Source organism: Patiria miniata, unplaced genomic scaffold, assembly GCF_015706575.1.
Source record: "Patiria miniata isolate m_02_andy unplaced genomic scaffold, ASM1570657v1 HiC_scaffold_22, whole genome shotgun sequence".
Lineage (NCBI taxonomy): Eukaryota > Metazoa > Echinodermata > Asteroidea > Valvatida > Asterinidae > Patiria > Patiria miniata.
Genome location: NW_024037061.1, coordinates 6,494,489 through 6,509,579, shown reverse-complemented (window position 1 = coordinate 6,509,579; position 15,091 = coordinate 6,494,489). Strand labels below are relative to the sequence as shown.

The window sequence follows — 15,091 nt, the reverse complement described above, 5'->3', positions numbered from 1 at the left end:
GATATAGAAAGGGACGGGCTAAGCACTGCCAGTATAGTAAAGTATCAACTGTTAATAGCCAAATTTAGCTTGATGCACCAACATAGATGACTCATGGAATCTGTATACGAATGGTATTGTCATCATGAATGTTTGCACTAGACTGTGTGAGCATGGAGCAACGTATGCACAACTTACATGTAGTTTCATCTGATTAGTTTCATCTGATTGTGCATAAGAAGCATGTAGCATCTTTGTGTGGCAGCAATGGCGTTCAAGTGCCTGGCATATTCTTTATGTCACTGTTAGGAAGGTACTTGTGCATGGAATCCATAAGGCTGATGGGTGTTTCATAATTGCACCACTCACACCCTAGTTTTAACACATCTTATCTGCGCCTCATATCTGATGCGCTGCACCTAGCTAGCAGAGACATGGCAAATCTACCGGGGGTACTGTGATATTCCAGGTGCCACTTTTCCATCCACTATTCTTGCCACTCAACAAAGACCAGACCTAGTGCTTGTTAACCTAATCAAAGAAGTCACAGTAATCTTGGAGCTCACAATGACTTTTAAAGAAAATACTAACAAAGCCCAAACTAGAAAAATGGACAAATATTCATGCCTTGAGGACTTGCAGGATGAATGTTACACTATTAATCTGGTATGTCTAGAAGTTGGCAGTAGATGACTCCTTACACAGGATGACCTCACAAGGCTATGCAATCTCTATTCCCCCTCGTGACAGACAGAAACAAGACCATGAACAGGGAGGCCAAGAAACTTGCCAAATCTATTACTTTATTAGCCTGTGTGCAGTTACTGCATCCTACAGCATATTTTACTCTAAATACGACCCAGATTGGACCATTGATTAAATTTATTTCTTTTGGCGTCTCGTCCCCTTTTTAAACATTTTTTTTTTTTCATTTTTACTGCTCACCTACTTCAGTTTTTTTTTCTCTCTTGCTTGCCATTTTGGGATTTTTTTACAACCCCCTTTAACATGATTGTACTGGCGTGATGTGTCCCTTTTCTTTATGTAATTATCCTTTTTTGTGTGTGTGGTTTTTTTTTTGTAGTGTATTTGATTCTGTGGAGTTACGGGAGGTAGTGTTCTCCTGTCTGGAGTTATTTTTAGTGGCTTTTCAGTGGAATTAGCTATTTTTAATGTTTAATATTTGTATATACTGAAATGAATAAAAAACATGTGATGGTACTCTAAATAAAAAATGCAAATGTCGTAGAGAAAATTTCATGAGGAAACCCTGTCCAACACCTAGCTGAGAGTCCACAGGGCCCTTCCCTCCATAAAACTGTAGGCCTATGAACATTTATCCAGACCTATGCACCACTGATGAATATTCAGTAGGGTCTCATGAATATTTACCTGCTAGTCTCTGCCTCAGGTCTTTCAGTGCACCACGTATCAATCGCTTCTCTCCAATATCAACTGCATTCTCCAACTGCCAAAAAAGAAGAAACAATCAGCTTTCCTCATAGCCAGTGGTTAACGTGGGAATCCCCCTTCCCTCAGAAGACAATTTGCCAAATGTTGTATAATCATTTAAAGGTAGAGTAGATCATATGTCGTTTGTGCATTTTTTTCATTTGAAGGAACAAAAGTGCTCAAAATCTAAAGATGGGTGCTTAACTAACCTGATGAAAGTTTAGCTCAGTGAATGTTGTGTATTCTGAGAAAACAATATTCTAGGATCTCGATTTCAATTCAAAAGTAGCAGAGTCATATTTTGAATGGCACCCGAAATCACCATACATGTACGTGACACGTTCCCATTCAGCATATTGCAGCCACGTGATGTCATACACTGAACCGACGAATAATGGCAACTACCAACTACTAATGAAAATTTCCAAAAATGCGTCACTTGATGCATCTTTGGAAATGGCCTTCTTTTACAGTTTTCATCAAAATGACAGCAAGGCAGAAGGAACAATTTCACAGGTAGTTTATTGTCCTTACTATCTTACTATAAAACAATAATTTTGTCAGTTACTTTTTGGATAGCTGCATCTTTAATTTATGTGATGACTCCTTGCTCACCATTTTCTCCAGTTCCTCAGGATCCTCAATCTCATCATAAGCCACATTCTCCTCCACATCCGGTGTGAGCGTCAACTCCTCTAATGCCGCCCTATCAATCAAACTGCTCCGCCTACGATCCTTCTCAGTCAGCCAGATATCCGCATCCAAACCCTCCGACAGACGCCGTGCCCCTGGATAGTCCGGTACTTCCAGGTCCTCGTGATCCCGCAACTCTTTGATGTGGGCACGTATCATGGTACGCTCACCAAAATCTTGTGTCGTTGCCAACTGTCAACAACAAGACGAATCATTGAAGTTGGGTAATAATTGCAAGGGAAGCAAATAGGATTACGTTCCATGAAACAAATCTGAAGGTCTTCCTTTTTTTGGCTTATTCATTTGCTACATGCATAAAAAAATCCTCAATTCTTCTATTGGACATATAACAGTATGACAATTCTGATGAATAAGCACATTATGAGGGGAAAAAGTTGCCAGTTTCTCGTGGTTTCCATTGTGCAAGATTATTTTAAGAGCCTTTCATCAAAAATAGATCTGGCTGCTTCCTACTTATTTTGGTGGGGTCACAAGTACACACAAAAGCAGTTCCAGATTTCAAAATGAACTGATTTTAATTAAAGATGTTGATTTGGAATGGACGGGTCATACCATTTTCTCGAGGGTAGCGATATCATCAATTGCTGTGAAATCTACAACACTGCTGCCCTCATCTGCTGTTGAGACTGACACTGCTGGGATTTGATCCTGTATCAAGAGGGCAACCAGACACAATGTAGGATTGACTCACAATGGAAACTATAAATCAATTATTGGCTTTCTATTTACTGTAGTTTCCTAATTTCATTGCTGGTCCCAGAGGGCCAGCCAAGTGTCCTCTTTTTACCTGTCTTACTGAGGAGCTACATCTATTAGTATCTGCCTGATTTTCACATGAGTTGGGCAATGTTATCACATAGGATTACCTGTAACACCAATGAATGGGATGAATCCAGCCCATTGTGTAGACCATGCACAAAAAAGTTCCAGTGAATAGCCATTCTGAATCACTTGAATAGAATTTTATGCACTCTGGGACCAGCATTACTAGGCTTACATTGTTGTGTTTTAACCACAGTTATGTTCATGCTTTCGAGAGCTTGTGAGTAAAACTTGACAGGCATGGGTGGGGCTTGTACAGAGGTCTTGACCACTCAGGCTAGCCACAGTCATGTAATGTATATCTTGATGATAATGGCTTTTTGCTTGCTACATGGTTGCTGTGTTCAAGTCTTGATTTCCCTGCAGTTTTTACTTTATAAACCCTTCCTGAATCTATCAGAATGCAATGTTCGCATCGACTCTAAATGGCTCAAAACTTTTTCTCACACATTTTTGACACTTTCTTTAAAACTCAATGGAGTACCGAAGTGAATACGTCACAGGCACAAAATGTGTGTGAAAGATATGAGCGCGTGATTCAGGCCGTGAACCAACACGCGAGCGTACTCAATTTGTTTGCACTTCATTTTCTGGTTCTAAATGACGTCACACTTCGGTGCTCCATAAAAAAAGCTGCGAATAGACTTTTTTCAGGCTCCAATTTTCCTCTTTTTTTCATGAAAATGACAGGTCCTGTACAATTCGCACATAGCCTCCTAATTTCAGCGCTGAAAAAAGTTGCTGATGAAAAAGTGAAAATAGAAAATCTTGATTGTTTCTGTGACAGCAGTGTTACACAAACTACCACGGAAACTTCAGTTCGGCCACTGGTTTTGGGCTTTATATTTATAAGATCCTTCTTCAAAATACAATAAGACGTGACCTACCTAGAATGTTGATAGATGTTTCGGGGAATTTGAGCTATCTATCCATTTATAAGATTGTCAATCACCTGTAACTTTGCGAGAGTCACTTGTTCACCGCACACACTATTTACACTGCCATGTTTGTTTGCGCTATATGCCTCACTTTAATTTCCAAGATGGCGTACCCTGATAAAGGTCTATTATGTTTGGAAGTAACAAATTTAGAGGGAAATCACTTCCTCATTGATGTACCTCATCTGCATCAAAATGCTTCTTCTTCCTGTAATCCTTTTCCTCCTTATCAATGACTTCTTCTGCAGCATCTGAGAAAAAGAAACAAAAACACTGAGAAATCTCTTGATTGCCAGTCTAGTCTAAGGCTCAACTGTTTGGGGCAAAATCTTGAAACCCACAAGTCATCAAACAAACATACAAACAGGTTACATCATTACATGTAAGACAAATACACAACAAATAAACACACAGACTTACTATCAAAGGATAGCGATACTATATAAACCTTTTTCCTTTACAAGTTCTAATAAATCTGACATTTATAGGTCGTGACATCCTAACAGCTTATACTGCAAACACTAAGGTCTCCCATCTGCAATGGATCGTTCCATGCCTGATGAAATCATGGCATCAAACGACCATAAACCTAAGGGAGTGACTGTGTTTATGATGGATAAATATCACAAGATTGTGTTTACACCAGATATAAACAAGACTGATGGTGTTCTGAATAGAAATCAGCTACTGCTGCCTGGCTATCTGGAGCTACTGATACAGAGAACGACAGAGGGGCTTCTCTCTCTCCAAAAATACAATTCACAAAGAAATGACATTATTATGTACATGTATCTCCTATCAAGGCAAAACTGCTGATGTGAGGTTATTTCCTTTTTATTCTATGCAAAGAAAAATGCCAGCAAAAAATCAGTTAAAAAAAGAGGGGAAAATAAGCAAACACGCAGCAAAGGTGGATACAAGCAAAAGAGCAAGCATCCATGAAAGATTTAACCAAACAGGCATGCTTCTAGACTGAAATGACATATTAGAAAGAGGGCTAAATTACCAATACTCCAGAACCCAAAAGGTGTGTGTTACTTCTAGCAAAACAAAAACAATTCACACACACATACTTATGTCATTTGTTTTTATTTTAGTGAAAGAACACTGAACTTTTTTGTGATCCGTGGACAGAACCTTAAAACGGCGGTTGTGCTTAACACTCCGTAACTTGAAAAGTACATGAGTGATATAAATGATTCTTGTACTAAAAAAAAGCTTATAAATTGGGCTTTCCTATCCTAGATTTTGAAAGTGCTACATGCAAAACTTCACTAAAACAATGGTTCCAACATTTGGGTTTCGAGTTTTTATTACTCACCCTGTATACTGCAGTGTCTTTTTTTTTTTTTAATGTATGGAAAAGTTTGCCTAAGTAACTGGAAAGTGTACTTATAATGTGGTATTCTATAAACGGCAAACAGGTCACACAGCACCTTCTTTTGTCCACACACAGAGTCCATTTATACCCCCCCCCCCATTTCTTGCCCCTTTGGCAGAACCACGCCCCTATACAAGAACCATATCTAGCATCAATAACCTGTACTGCTCATCTTTAGTTGTCTCTGACAGTAATGTGTCCCACGACAGACTCAATCGCTTGGCAATCATGCACATACTGTGACTGCATCCAAGCAACTCCCTCAAGATGTGCCAAGTATGCTATCAGGAATACTTGGCGAGGGACATGGATATGCAACACGATACAGCAAGGCACCCGGCGGGCCGGTAGCTTGTCTACCATTCAACTTGCCATATTCAGAAGGCCTGATGATAACAACATAGAGCAAGTCTAGAAACTTCATTCTAAGATTTATCATTCATACAGAACTATTTCGCACTTCGTCCAGTAAATTTTTTTCTCCAAGTCCCATGAGTAAAACTGACAACAATCTATCTGTCTTGTGTGACCTGAAGGATACTGGTTAACTCAAAACTTTGTCCATTGATAAACGCATTATTTTGTAATGTACATTTTGTAGCGTTGATTTTATCAAAACTTTTCCCATGGACTTGTTCCTCAGCTTCTCTATTATCTATTTCCTATTTCCCGCACATAGAGTACTTGAAAGGAACAGGAAGTGAATGACTATAAAAACACGGCAGTAAATGTAAAAAATCCCCACAAAAGCAGAATAAGAAAAACAATATCTATATCAACATAGAGCAAGGTTCCTTGTTCTATGGTATCAACACGCAATTAACCTGAAATCACCCCTGATTGACTTATCCCCTTCATTTTTAAAGTGCGGAATTTAAGAGAATTTTCACAGTACGTTTCTTACAGTAAATACTGATGTGTGGAATGGAAACAAAATTTTCTTCAGATGAGATTAAAAACATCCTCCCCCTCCCTTGCAGGTAGAAAGCAACCGCCCAGCCAGATGCCAACTGCACCATACCATTACTGTTAATGGCAAGAATGCACTCACCCTACGCCAAAGCATCAACCCAAACCAATCTCTATATATAGTCTTCAAATAAATATGATCCTAAGAAAATACTATCTGGCATTTTGCCAAGCACGCAGGCCTCTCAGAAATGTTAAAGAGGAAAAAGAAGAAGACTGCCTGGTCTGTGTATACCAGATGGTTAGGGAAATACATCAAGTGATTCTCAATGTACAATGTATAGGAATAGAATGTTAGCAAAATGATGTCAGCAAAGAGTTGGATCAGTGTTAGCATTTCCGATTTCTAAAGATAAATTTGCATTTATTTCCTTAGACTGACAAAATAGAAGGAAAGTTCAACAATAATACCAAACAATTAATTATCACAGAAACCGAAAGACCAATTTGACAAGTTTTGGTAAGCACATCTTTGAAATAATTTAAATTGGCATGGCTAAGTTTGGCTTTTCTGTTTGGTTTTAAACATTTCAGAGCAGTAATGAACTTACACAAAAACGAAAACAAATTTCAACAATTTTTACAATTCCAGCAACTGGACATTTAGTTCCACTGAGTTGTTTGCTATTATCCTGAAATCGTCGCGACAGTGCAAAAAGGTCGTAACTGGATTCTGCAACAAAGTCGTATCTTGCGTGAATATGCTCAGTGCAACAAGGTCGTATCTTGCGTATTGCGGCGTCCATTGACTTTGTGTGTACATCCAGGTAATCTTAAGCGAGATATACGACCTCTTGACATTGGAAACTCGCATTTCATGTACATGACGTCACACGCCATTTTAGGAGATACAAACTGGTTGCATGGACACAACAAAATGTTCTTTTCAATTTAAAGTTGGCACAAAGTATGAACTACATGTACCGGTAGTGGTGGGTTTTAAATCCGGACTTTTTAAAATTGGGTTTGAATTCCACTATTCAGTTTCGATGTTGAAAACCAGATATTCGAAACCAACCCCCCAAAAATTAAGCCTTCAATTTTTTGTGATACAGCCTAGAGAAAACAACTGGAACATCCCCCAATTTGCTCCATGGTCTCTGATTGTAACTGCTTTGACTTGCTAGTGGTCTTCTCGGTGTATGAACTAATGCTAATGGTCTTCTTGCTGCCCATTTGACTTTTTCCCATCATAGTTTTTTGTCAACATTACAGCTCTGGAGTGTTTTTGTAAAGGCCCAGTGGTCACTGCAAACTATACCTAGTCATTGGGAGGGTACTGCATGTGGCACCTCACTCGTCACTTTTTGTTGGCGTGACTGTGAGCTGAATGGGAACTTACAGTGAAATCGGATAACCGTTATTCGGTTTGAAAAAAAATAAGACAACCATATTTTGAAATCTCTGATCCTTTCCACCACTAGTATGAACGGACCTTATATTATAACTAAAGAGTTTAAAAGGAATGTGTTAGCCTATACAATGTCAAGGATGTGTACTTCTTATGGTCTGTAGAAATTCACACATCATGTTATGCCAATGGACCAAACAACGCTACTTGCTAATTCCCTGTGAGATTTGCACACCAGCTGAGCTACGGGATACCAGATTATCCAAGCTACAGACTTATTAGTATCTTGCTCCGTGGGAGGGGAGCAATGTGACAACTAATGGAGCTACCCTGGCTAGATTTAATGGCCAAATGAATAAATGTGGTCTCTATGGGACTGAGTAGTCTGCACAAAACAAAGCAGTGCAGTCCAGGGAGAAATGTTTAGCATTAGTGCTCGCATTTAAATTCACATTATGCTGCTAAAAGCAAGTTAAACAATGGTTAAATCAAGGAGCACTGCATAATTACTGGTTTATTCACGATGTGTCTTGCATATGTTACAAGAAAGTGTTAATGTCCCGAGATGAACAACTTGACTCGGACTTGTTTACAGTCTTAACTGATCACTTAGTCAACTAGTTTTGTCCAATCATCATTGACTATTGTGCATGTGGTGTAAATTTGTCACACTATGAATAACTTCAGTCCATGGTTTATGCTTGTGGCAGATGGACCCTCTCTCTTTGTGTGCATGCACACTGCACAACATTCAAAGTTTCAAACTATTCATGTCTGATTCTGTTGTCGACTGGCCAAATATGTGTGTTATCTTTTTTGTTCATATACTAAGATCATCTATCATTATTATCCATTTTTTGTTTGTTTCAGGTATAATGAACTCAATTGTATGTTTGTGATAATTTAATACTCTTTTGGTACACCCAAGCAACATGAAATATAAGAACAAGTTTAGACAGAACTTGGCTCTTACTTTTTAATCCACAAAAAATGCCAACGTGTGGACTGATTTACCTCTGGCTTTTTGTCGCATATCTTTGATGGCCGCACGGATCTGCTTCTTATGTTCATAATCTTCTGTTTCCTCCAACTGTGATTTTAGAAAGAAAGAAAGAATATACCATCTCTTCACAATGTCATCTATGGAGAATGAGTATCAAATACCTACACAGTATGCTCAAAACTAGGAGTCGAGATATGGACATGTTATGGGCCTGCTGAATGGCTGAAATGGAAGCATTCAAACTACACTGTACAGTCGACTCTCATTAGTACAAACTCTGTTAATACAAAATTCTGGTTATAACAAACATAAAGCCTTGGTCCCGACTGTGCATTTATGTGCACAATGAATGGGACTGATAATCCTCTTAATACAAAATTCTGATATCAATTTGGCTAGGTCCGAACGAGTTTGTATTAACGAGACTCGACTGTACATGTATGTGGCTAGAACTTTAACACATCAACATCTGATAGCCCCATTTGAGGGAAAAACTAACAAAACTTTACAAAATAAGTTAACTTTTATGCACTATTAATAATTATCATTTATAAGTTTTTAATCTGACTGGGAATACAAGTAACGGGCGAGTTCTTCTCAACTAAGATACATAAATGTAACTCAAACCTTTGCAGATACTTCAATTTCCACCTGGTGGTTTTGGAAAATTTTGTAGGATTAAGGAAGGTATAGGCAAGCCAGTATTACTTTATATGAGGACTGATGCCCCTTGAAACTTGGTAGGTACAACGAGTGTGCCATTGGTTTCCTACACAGTGGAGGATTTTGTAGGATTGAGGAAGGTATAGGCAAGCCAGTAGTACTTTATATGAGGATTGATGCCCCTTGAAACTTGGTAGGTACAACGAGTGTGCCATTGGTTTCCTACACAGTGGAGGATTTTGTAGGATTGAGGAAGGTATAGACGAGCCAATGTTATTTATAGAGGCTTGATTTTCCTTATAAATACAAACTTGTACGTTCAAGTACGTACAAAGATGTGCCATGGGTTTTGCCACGGGAGATTTGAAAACTACCAACCATTTGCCTGAGGACGCTTTCATCCTCAATTCCTTCCAGATTTAGTTCTTCTTTCTTTGGTTCTGCCATTCGGTTCTTTCTTGCTGCTGCACTGGTTGCTTCCTGGTCAGCTGGACAAAAATAAGAGGGGAACAATTTTGCCTAGGTCATTCAAATCACATTGAAAATGTTACATTTACTCAGTGAGTATAAGAATCATCATCAACAGAACAACAATTTGTAAAGGGACTTGTTTTTTAAATTCTTGATGAACATACACAGCAGAGGAGCTACGCTAAGCATATGTTTTCAGGTTTTAGTTTCTGAAGATTGATGTCTTTTAATTTAAAAGAATTGTGGCAATGTATCAAATGCTGTTCCAATGAGATGGGTAAAGCATGCAAGAGGCAAGTTTATCAAACCAGTTTTTTTTATTTGTTTTGACAGATGTTTCAGGTATGTGGCAACATTTATGTTAACACTTGGTAGAACATTCAGTCTCACACAATTATGTCTCTTCTGTTTATTTTCAATGTCATCTGTTGAAAGGGATATTTCTTGCAAACCCACTAGCGATGACACTTCAAGGATTTTTCAACCACAAATTTGAGGTAATAAAAATGGTTTTCTTTTTTGACAAGCCAGCACAACCCATGTATACAGAAGCTACATGAACATAAAACTTGAAAGTAAATTTTCCTGACTTCCTCTGGGGACTTGACAAGGTTCCTGAGGCATCCCTTGGGCAAACAGTTTGGAGAAAGAAAACTCAAATGTATTTGTCTTGTCCCACAAGGCACATAAAAAGTAACACCTGATGTAATGCATCATTCAGAAATTTGTAAGAAAATGTTTGACATGAACACAGTACATGTTCATCACTGCCTGATAACTGCAGTTGTTTTGAAGTTTTTACTGGTTTTTGCAGTAGCGCATATGTTCACTACTGTGTGTTCTTTGCTGATGCATGTTGGTTAATATACATGTACATGCACATGAATATTTGTACGAGTGCAGGTAAATGTACTGTGTACAGAAAACTGTATGAAAGTACCAAGCGAGTTCAAGAACAGTTAATAATGTATGCATATGAAAACAAAAAGAATTAAATGTGCTGGAGTTTGAATGATAAGTATAACCAATTGACATATCCCCATTTGCGATCGAGTTGGTCACGCCCCTCAGACAACCCTATGGAATTCTGTACATTAAATTTTGTTTGTCTCACATTTTGAGCGTTCTGCGTCCATTTTATATATCATGTAATTGGACAATATTTTACAAGCTACATTGACGCGATTCTACCAAGATAGGCCAATAGGTTTTATGGAGCTTTTAAAAAACAGTTATTATTTATGATGCAAATAATAAATTTGAAATGATTTCGTTTTCGAAATGATTTCAATTAATGTACTCTTAGTTAAACGAAATGTCCTAATCAAGATTGAATAGTTTGGTTTGTTATTGTGAATGCTTTCTAAGAAAACTGATGTTTGCCTAATCAGTGAATCTAGGTACTTCTTGACAAATTATTATTCACAATGAACTTGAGCCTTGACTGTTTAACCTCGACTTGGGACCTTCACGTAATTAAGACGACACTCTCTTAGAATGACATCAATCATTGGTTAACCTCTTCCACCACTTTAAGTACACCTCACTATGTACCGCGTACAAGATCCAAGTGAATGTATAGATCTACGTAGATTACTGACCACCGCCTGAGTCAACAGCTCAATTTTAGATCAAATTCAAAATGCTGATTATGAGTCAAAGTCTCTGGTTTGTCACAGGACTGGATGGGCTATTTATAAATATTAATGTGTGACCAGTCATCGTCATTTGTGGCGGTCAACCAGTGAAGTCATGGGCACCAGTTTTTCAGCCTGAAGGTGTAAGGTTTTTTTTTTTTTTTTTTTAGAGTATAGTTAAACTCCTGTGTTGACAACTTAATTTTGCCAACAAGGTAAACACCATATCTTCACCAGACAAAGCGATGAATAGAATAATGTGTCGTTAACCTTTGTCACCTGGGAACTAATTTCTCTTTCCTTCACACCAACAACATGTCTACTGTGCAAGGTTCACTGACAAAACACTTGATAGTCTTATGTACTTTCTGCACAATACCTTGTACCTTGTACCTTGTAGTTCAAACTCCCGAACCGGTCCACCAGGGACTAAACTGGAAGTTGACGAGAGTGGATTAATGCCTAGCGGTGGCTGCGATGTTTTTGTTGGTTTTGGATGGAGCTTTTGAAGGTTACAGAGGAAGTTGTGTTGACAGCACCTTCGCAATAATGGTGATGTGCACTAGTTGTTTATTTACAAAGCCTACATTATGACATATGAAACATTCAGATAAACATCTCCATTGACTTGTAACTTCATCCTTCCCAAATGCAAACCAAAAAGCAGAAGATATTGAACAATACTGTACAGACATGTCTATTGCCCGCCAATGCCTAGGTACAGTTTCAGTAGCTGCAGACTGTTCAGACAAAGCTGTGATTAGTACAACTGTGCAACTTACCATCATTTGCATTTCTTGTGAGCCAAAAAGCCATCAGGCCTTTAAACTCTTTGCTGCCACGGCAACGACGTAAAGAATTTGCTCCTACCATGGCTCCTGTAACCACTAAACCACTGTACACTCAAACACATCCAACCTCTCAAGGATCAATTCAGGTCTCAAGAACAACAGCCACATCAACTCATTCAAGACCAACCAAATGCTCAAACATTAGTGTAAAGCTTTACTGGTGCCCAAACAGTTTGATGAGTTACATGGTCCATAAATAAAAGGAAATACCACTACTTCCTATGTTTCCTTAACAACCTGGAATCTTACACTCCGATGATTGTGTAACTTTGTGGAAGTAACATCCACCTTGGGTACTCATTACACTTAAAGGCGCACTCCTTTACCCCTAAATTCAACTTAAAACTAATTGAAATGTGAAGTGCTCTCAAATTGATTTATTACAGTCAGATTTACCCCTATTATGACTGGAAGGCAATTTATCATTCGTTAAAACATGCATCTAAGGTTGTGATATGTACATGTACATGTATGCTTAATGAATCAAAGATTTTGATTTGTGTTTTATACATGATGGTTCTTTGTGATAAAAGATAATGAGCGTTATTTCAGCCTAACACGTTGCATGTTGATTATAGAAGTGATTATTTTTGTAAGGAGTGAAGGCATTGTGTTTCTATGGCCCTGAGGAAGTGACAAGGGCGTTCTTAAACTATACTCCCACGGCAATGTAAATCCACATTTCATTGGGTGCAAATTTGTGGGCGAGTGCAGATTATACATGTAGGTGCGTCCTTTGGCAACAGGGTTCCAATTGCATTGTGTAAAAGTAGCGTATTCTGTAAATAAGCGTGGCTGCGGAGATCAATCTGGTGTCACAGGATGACAATGCAGATGTTGGTCACACAAATAACCCAGATCTGATATCATTGTGTGGGCACTCCATATTCAGCCGAACCCATATTTGTATTCAAGGTACCACACATATAATATGCCCCATCGTTTTAGTCAGTGTACATGTATGTCAGCCTAAATAATGTGCCCTGAAACAGGGGATATATATATGGAAATATTACAGTTTTGGCCAGTTAGTATAAAAAGAAGAATACTCCTATTTGTGTATATTAATTTTTTTTTTAAATACATGTAAGAAAGCATAACAAATTGTGCAGATGACTTGATTACAGAACCTCAGGTGTTTTGGGGTTGGATGGCCATTATAGATTCCTCAGAACAGTTGCACACTGATTGATGAATAGAATTTATTACAGTAAATCAACCTAAAGTGACATAAATTCAATTGTCAATTTGACTGTGTTTTTCCGTATACACACTTAACCACACTTAATCAGACCTCATGCCTTCATGTTGTTGTAATGATTGGAATGATGACCTTTAAACGACCTTCTACAAAGGACCCTGGGATTGATAGCTGCCATATCTCTATTCCTGTGCTATCATCATGCCCAGGGTCAGACATTAACACTTATAAGCTTGTCAACCTGTTATTAATTATTCTGGATCTTAATTTCCAAGATCTATGTGAACCATTAACATTTAATTGAGCATTTTTGGAGTGCCGCGATTTGGATACTTAATTGAAACCTGTCTTTTTTAAGGCAATCATATAATTAAATTCTTTCCTTTGAAACGCTGATAGCCAAAGACAGCTAACAAAATGTCAAACTTTTAGAATGGTGAACTTGAAGGTGCAAACCTATTTTCTTTTTCCTGAGATCTCTGATGGCTGCACGGATCTTCCTACGATCTTCAAAATCGTCTGTTGCATGAAGCTGCAAGAAAAGAAGAACAAAAAGGAAACAAAAACTATTTTACAATTCTTTTTTTCTTTTTTTTTTAACTTAAGGACATTATCTTGTTTTCAGAGCATTAGGTTACTATCAATAGTCTCCCTGGTGACATGTGCATGTGCATCACTGACTGATGTAATAATTCTGTGCTGCACCCAGAGTTCATGAACTCTAGATTGTTAAAACTTTGAACTTGCACTTTTGCAGGAAGAGCAAGATGCACATAAAAAAAAGAAGTATTAAGTATCAATTAGTGAAAATGGAATATCCAGGATTTTTGGAAAGGACCTTATTCAGCCATGGTGAGTAAAATCTACATGTAGGATGTTAAAATGGGCATCAATTAAGAAGGTGTCGATAAAGAGTAATGTTGCAAGCTTCCCTGTTTTGTGCTTTCTTGTGTAATGTTGTGTAAAGGTCTGAAACAAACGTACTGGGGTGGAGTCCCTAAATACCCTTTGATCCACCCATGACTTACACATTTATTTCTCATTGTGAACCAGGCCCAGCTTTCTATCACACCTGGTTAAACCCTAGCCACAAATCCCCCACAAAATCAGTTCCAGATTTCTTAGCAAACAACGTGCATTTCAGTGAGGAGGCCAGACAGTGTGGAGTTCAGTCACTTCTTGTTCTGAACCAGTTCATTTGAAGTAAGAATGTTGGGGTCGTTGACCTCATGGCCCAGATGGAGACATCTAGGCTAGCCTCAGTCATGTGACCTCTGGTTACCAAAGTCACTCCCTCTGTGCACTCTTCCCTCTTCAAAACTTCCATCTTTTTTTTCTAACAGTAACTTGAGCTCGGGCTTCAAGATGAAACAAAAACATTTCTATTTGCTTTCATGCAAAGGCCAGTGGGTTAAATTCTTACTGGAGCACAAAAATGAGGTCAATGGATTTAGAGGATTTTCAAGACAGTGTACATTTTTTTTTTGGGGGGGGGGGTTGTAGTAGTCTTATAATTATTGTCTGGTGGAGAGATTACCAGAGAGTTGGCCTTGGTCACATTACAATGATTAGAAATCCATGTACAGTGTGATGTGAGGACTGTAATGGCAACAAGCCAGTACATGCACTACATGCTGGTTTACATGTACAACATTTGCA

General features: G+C 38.3%; 1 protein-coding gene across 3 annotated transcripts in view; it reads right to left on the bottom strand.

Annotated features, from left to right (window-relative positions):
* Window positions 1-15,091, bottom strand: part of LOC119730695 (smoothelin-like) — a 76,704-nt gene that overhangs the window by 37,498 nt on the left and 24,115 nt on the right. For all 3 annotated transcript variants that reach the window (XM_038203692.1, XM_038203694.1, XM_038203693.1), the window contains exons 3-9: window positions 13,889-13,964; window positions 9,651-9,760; window positions 8,621-8,696; window positions 4,086-4,156; window positions 2,698-2,793; window positions 2,047-2,316; window positions 1,372-1,447 (exon numbers count right to left, since the gene is read on the bottom strand). In XM_038203692.1, coding sequence (XP_038059620.1) covers window positions 1,372-1,447; window positions 2,047-2,316; window positions 2,698-2,793; window positions 4,086-4,156; window positions 8,621-8,696; window positions 9,651-9,760; window positions 13,889-13,964 — 775 coding nt within the window. The remainder of the gene's footprint in view (window positions 1-1,371; window positions 1,448-2,046; window positions 2,317-2,697; window positions 2,794-4,085; window positions 4,157-8,620; window positions 8,697-9,650; window positions 9,761-13,888; window positions 13,965-15,091) is intronic.